Below are 6,100 nucleotides of genomic sequence, written 5' to 3' on the forward strand. Positions count from 1 at the left end.
TTTTTTTAGACGGAGTCTGGCTGTATTGCCCAGGCTGGAGTGCAGTGGCGTGATCTCGGCTCACTGCAAGCTCCGTCTCCCGGGTTCATGCCATTCTCCCGCCTCAGCCTCCGAGTAGCTGGGACTACAGGCGCCCACCACCACGCCTGGCTAATTTTTTGTACTTTTAGTAGAGACAGGGTTTCACCATGTTAGCCAAGATGGTCTCGATCTCCTGACCTCGTGATCCGCCCGTCTCGGCCTCCCAAAGTGCTGGGATTACAGGCTTGAGCCACCGCGCCCGGCCGATAGTGAATTTTTAGACAGAATTTCTTCCAGAAGTTTTCATAAGGAGGACAACATGTGGTATATAACATGTACAGTGATGCCTTTCCTAGGACTGTTTTTTATTTATTTGTTTATTTTATTTATGTAACTTATAATTACCTCTGGGGTTAAGAAGCACCACTGAGTTTTGTAATTAGACAAGAATACGTAGGGAAGGACATGGGAATTAAATGGCAACTGTATTTTTGTTTTAATACTTGGCCCAAACTCCTCGGAGTTACAGTGTTCATCGCTCCAGGTAGTCCTCCACTAACATAATTATTTAGATATTGGTTGTCCAAAAAGAAGCCTGAACTCCACATTAAGGACGACTCTGTTAGGAGGGCAGCAAGTTGTATTAACTGTGTTAATGAGGAAGCAGAGAGTTTTAGATGGAACTTCATATGATAAATAAAAAAAGAAAGGGTCATGGGGAGATGTTGGTAAAAGGTTAGTTACTTAGTTACAGTTAGATGGGAGGAATAAATTTCAAGAGAGCTATCATATAACAAGGTGACTGTAATTAATGATATACTGTATTCTTGAAAAATGTAAAGAAAGTGGATGTTGTGTGCTCACTACAATGTTAATTAGCATCTTGCTAATTAACAAATGCATTATCTCACATAGTAACCATTCCATAATGTATGTCTACTTAAAAACATCAGCAGTACACAATAAAAATATACAGTGTTATCTGTCAATTAAAAACAAAGAAGGCCAGGAATGGTGGCTCACACCTGTAATCCCAGCACTTTGGGAGGCCCAGGCAGGTGGATCACTTGAGGTCAGGAGTTGGAGACCAGCCTGGCCAACATGGCGAAACTCGGACTCTACTAAAAATACAAAAATTAGCCGGGTGTGGTGGCGTGCACCTGTAATCCCAGCTCCTCGGGAGGCTGAGGCAGGAGAATTGCTTGAACCTGGGAGGTGGAGGTTGCAGTAAGCCAGTCGTGCCACTGCAGTCCAGCCTGGGGGCGACAGAGTGAGACTGTCTCAAAAAAAAAAAAAAAGAAAAGAAAAAAAGAAATGTGTAAATTGTTGAGGTTTTGTCTAAAAGTGCTATACTACGGCTGGGTGTGGCAGCCTACACCTGTAATTCTTACACTCTGGGGGGCCAAGGTGGGAGGATTGCATGAGCCCAGGAGTTGAAGAAAAGCTTGGGCAACATAGCAAGGTCCCATCTCTATTTTAAATAAATAAATAAAATGCTAGGCTAGCAGTTGAAACAGCTATTGGCATAGGTGATTATGCCCAAAGGAAGGTTCCACGGACACACTATTCAGGAGACTAGCCTCTTGGCAAAATCTAGACTACCATTTGCTGAGTGAATGAGAAAATAGTATAATCCCCACTCTATATACACTCATACAATCAGCTTTTTTTTTCTGGCCTCAACTTTGATTTTTCTTTAGCACTTGGTACCTGCCTCTTGTGTTTGTCCCCATTATAGAACTGTTTCTTGCAGCAATTCTCAGCATAGTGGATGGCAACATTCTAAAGCACGGTTCAGTCAACGCTGGTTAACTCTATACTAATCTGGCTTGATTTAGGATTAATTTTAGACTACCCTAAAGGATGGATGGGACCATGCCTTCTGTAGCCACCCTTCCTGGTATGGATGTTGTGTTTTATTTTGTTTTTTCCCCATGATTCAGGCTTTTGGTGAATATTTATAGTCTGTAAACTTAAGACTGTACTCTGGGAAATTCTTAGCTTGTAACTTCTCTGCTATACTTGAGTACAGCCCTATTATACCCTAGTAGATCACACAGGACATAGGTTTGACATTCTTTAGTAAAAGCTGAGGGACTTGAGGAGACTGCATGGCCTAAAGGAAAGCTGGGGAACCCTATGGAGACCTGAATAGAAACTGGGCTCCAGAGCACATGCACTTTTCCTTCATACTGTGCTGCCCCCCAGGCCCCACTCCCCACACCTCAAACTAGTGACTGGGATCTATACAACTCTGCAATATTTTCTCAAAAAGAAAAAAATAAAAGCAATTATAAGAATAGTTCTCTGACATCCCTCTCACTGGTAACTTTATTAACTTTATTTTCCTTACTTTGCAGGTGCATAAGGCAAATCCAATACGCAAGTACCAGGGTCTGGAGATAAAGTCAAGTGACCAGCCTCTGACTGTGCCTGTATCTCCCAAATTTTCCACTCGATTCCACTGCTGAACTCAGCTGTGAGCTGCGGACACCGCCTGACAATGGGACCTGCTCTTAATGTCAAACCTGAGACCGTCTTGCTTTGTTACTGGGCATGGAGAGAACCCATTTCTCCAGACTTTTAGCTACCCATGCCTGAGAAAGCATACTTGATAACTGTGGACTCCAGTTTTGTTGAGAATTGTTTTCTTATATTACTAAGGCTAATGAGACATAACTCATGTATGTCTCAGTTAGACTGCATGTAGTTACTTTCTTTAAACCCTCAGCTGGCCCTTTATATGGGTCTTCACTCTGATTAGAATTTAGTCTCTGTGTCAGCACAGTGTAATCTCTATTGCTATTGTCCCTTACCACTCTCCCCTCCCCTACTTTTTTTTGTTGTTGTTTGTTTAATTTTAACCAGAAAATAAAGATAGTTAAATCCTAAGATAGGGATTAAGTCATGGTTTAGATGAGGAACAATCAATACATCAGATTCTGTCCTCTTCCCTGCATACAGTGAATTTATAGTTAAGGATCCCTTTGCTGTGAGGGTAGAAAACCTCACCAACTGCACCAGTGAGGAAGAAGACTGCATGGACTCATGGGGAGCCTCACAGCAGCCATGCAGCAGGCTCTGGGTGGGGCTGCTGTTAAGGCACGTTCTCTCCTTATTGGTGCTGATAAGAACAGGGAACAGTACAGTGTGCATTTTAAGACCTGGCCTGGAATAAATGTTTTGTCTTTCCCTCCCTGATTGTGTTATTTGATGTTTTTAAATCTGTTGAGCCCCTTTGGAGGTCACATCTTTTTTGGGAAATGGGTAGTTTGAGAAGTGGGTCCAGGAACTTTTTTTAAAAGCACAGGCTATGTCCTTAAAGGAAAGTACTTTGTAGTTTTTTTCTATCTTATGTCAGAATATCTCCATATTCTGTTAACTCTCTCTCAGTTATCACTTAATCATGTATGTTATGCCTTCACACAGACTGTACCTTCTTCCCTAAAGACTCAGCTCAAGTTAAATTTTTTTTTTTTTTTTTTTTGAGATGGAGTCTCGCTCTGTCTCCCAGGCTGGAGTGCAGTGGTGTGATCTCTGCTCACTGCAGCCTGCCGGCTCCCAGGTTCAAACGATTCTCCTGCCTCAGCCTCCAGGCGTGTGCCACCATGTCCGGCTAATTTTTCCATTTTCAGTAGAGACGGGGCTTCACCGTGTTGACTAGGCTGGTCTCCAACTCCTGACCTCAAGTGATCCACCCACCTTGGCCTCCCAAAGTGCTGGGATTACAGGTGTGAGCCACCGTGCCCAGCCTAAGTTAAATCTTTTTTAGAAATCTTTCCTTGACCCTCTGACCTCTTCAGGTAAAGATGTTCACTTCCTTCTTTGTGACTCCCAAATGTTTCTTGCATACATCTTGAGTAGAGCAAGTTATACTAGGTCTGAGTTACTTGAACTTGTTCACAAATTAATAGAGATACAGATATGTAAGTTTTTGAAGAATTGCCATAGCCATCTCTGTGTTTCTTGTGGCTGGCACAGAATTGGCTTAGGTCCCTGTTAAACAATATATTTTCTTTTAGAATTCACATCGTTTTTGAGTATCAATTCTATCATTCATCATGTGTGCTAGGAGATACAAAAGCATCTGGGTTCTGCCCAGGCTAGTCCTAGGTACCAAATATGACCTGAAACTTATTTTATATTCATTTTTGTATTCAGTGAGCATTTATGAATCTCTTATATACAAGTCACTGTAGTCCCAGCATTAGTTGACAAAGCAAGATGATGTTTCTCACAGTATGATTTGCAGATCCTGGTCCTCCTGAACGCCTATAAACTGATGTGTGAAGAGTGGAGAATGAAGGGGTGTTCTGGAACCAATTCTCCACGGATACTGAGGGATGATTGTGTATACCTTGGCACTGTTCAGGTCTCTGGGAGTAAGGCAATGAACAAAATAAAAAGACCTTGCCTTCATGGAGCTCACATTTTAGTAGGAGAGATAGACAATAAGCAAATAATTTAAGCTCTTGTGTCAGGTGACAGATATGCTGAATGCTATGTGAATAGATGGGTTGAGAGTCAGGGGCATGTGAAATTGTAATTGGGAAGGTGAGGAGGATCTCTGCTGTTGTCCAGGTGAGAGCTGACAGTGACTTGGGTTAGGGTGGTAGCAGTGGCAGAGAAGAGAAGTGGTTGGGTCCTGAATGTGTTTTAAAGTTGTAACTAACAAGACTTCCTAACAGATTGGATTTGGAGAGTGAAAGAAAGGTGGGCACCCAGGTGTCAGCCCCAAACAGAGACGGTCCATTCCTCGTACTGTGAGAAATCCAGTTCTACCCTAGTCCTTTTATTTCTTGCGGGTTCACAGCAGCATTCATTTTTTTTCTGGTTGCCTCTTGTTTTGTTTTTTCTCATCTCTTGATCTCTGTGTCTGTTCTATGTAGATTTTCTGTCTACTGGTATCAGCATTTCTCCTCTATCACTGTCATTCATGTATTTCCATCTGGAATCATTTTTTCATATATCTTGTCTGGTTTTGTTCCTTGTTGTTTCAGGCAGGGGAATAAATCCCGCCCTCAGATTGAGGGTTTTGAGAGTGTTACTGAGAATTATGGATGTGAGGGATCCTTCTGCCCCATTTGCTCCATTCTGGATAATCCTCTGTGCAAACTCATGTCAGTGGTAATAAGTGACAGTCTGTTAGAGGCCACAAAGAGGAGTTACATTACTTTAGAGAAAGTATCTTAACATTGAGACATCAACATTCAGTGCCTCTTGCTTCCCAGAATTTCTGTTTCCCAGGGACAATCTGTTTCTCTACCACATGGTCTCTTACCTAGTACTGAGCCCTCTTATTCTGGACCACCTCACATCACCTTCATTTTTCTAGCACACTCCCATTTTTCCCGGAAACAAACTTTCTGCTTGCATTTTACAGAAAAATTCCTTTTTTAATCCCTTCAGGCCATGTGCTAATAGGAGCATCATCTTTCTACACTCATAGGTCACTCAGGAATTTTCCCAAATAAACATGTCCTGAGATACGAATTTACTGAATTTTAAGAATTTGGCTGCTACTCTTTTTTTTTTTTTTGGAGATTTCGCTCTGTCACCCAGGCTGGAGTGCAGTGGCGTGATCTCGGCTCACCACAACCTCCGCCTCCCAGGTTCAAATGATTCTCCTGCCTCAGCCTCTCGAGTAGCTGGGATTATAGGCATGCACCTGGCTAATTTTGTGTTTTTAGTAGAGACGGGGTTTCTTCATGTTGGTCAGGCTGGTCTTGAACTCCTGACGTCAGGTGATCTGCGTGCCTCAGCCTCCCAAAGTGCAGTGCTTACAGGCATGAGCCGTCGCACCCGGCGATAATTCTTATACTAATTAATAGATGTATAAGATTACTGCTCACGGCCGGGCGCGGTGGCTCAAGCCTGTAATCCCAGCACTTTGGGAGGCCGAGACGGGCGGATCACGAGGTCAGGAGATCGAGACCATCCTGGCTAACACGGTGAAACCCCGTCTCTACTAAAAATACAAAAAACTAGCCGGGCGAGGTGGCGGCGCCTGTAGTCCCAGCTACTGGGGAGGCTGAGGCAGGAGAATGGCTGAACCTGGGAGGCGGAGCTTGCAGTGAGC

The 6,100-nt window shown here is 43.2% G+C and overlaps 1 protein-coding gene and 1 long non-coding RNA gene across 4 annotated transcripts in view; both read left to right on the forward strand.

Moving 5' to 3' along the window:
- Positions 1 to 3,222, forward strand: part of TPX2 (TPX2 microtubule nucleation factor) — a 73,759-nt gene extending 70,537 nt beyond the window's left edge. For 2 of the 3 annotated variants that reach the window (XM_017865073.1, XM_017865075.1), the window contains exon 17: positions 2,382 to 3,222. In XM_017865073.1, the coding sequence (XP_017720562.1) occupies positions 2,382 to 2,492 (111 nt within the window). In that variant the 3' untranslated portion in view covers positions 2,493 to 3,222. The remainder of the gene's footprint in view (positions 1 to 2,381) is intronic. The other variant, XM_017865074.1, reaches the window with a different exon arrangement.
- Positions 3,223 to 4,420: 1,198 nt separating this feature from the next.
- Positions 4,421 to 6,100, forward strand: part of LOC108524138 (uncharacterized) — a 2,932-nt gene continuing 1,252 nt past the window's right edge. The window contains exon 1 of the long non-coding RNA XR_001883987.1: positions 4,421 to 4,602. This is a non-coding gene — a long non-coding RNA (uncharacterized LOC108524138). The remainder of the gene's footprint in view (positions 4,603 to 6,100) is intronic.

The sequence above is a fragment of the Rhinopithecus bieti genome, unplaced genomic scaffold (assembly GCF_001698545.2).
Source record: "Rhinopithecus bieti isolate Rb0 unplaced genomic scaffold, ASM169854v2 scaffold_78508, whole genome shotgun sequence".
Classification (NCBI taxonomy): Eukaryota; Metazoa; Chordata; class Mammalia; order Primates; family Cercopithecidae; genus Rhinopithecus; species Rhinopithecus bieti.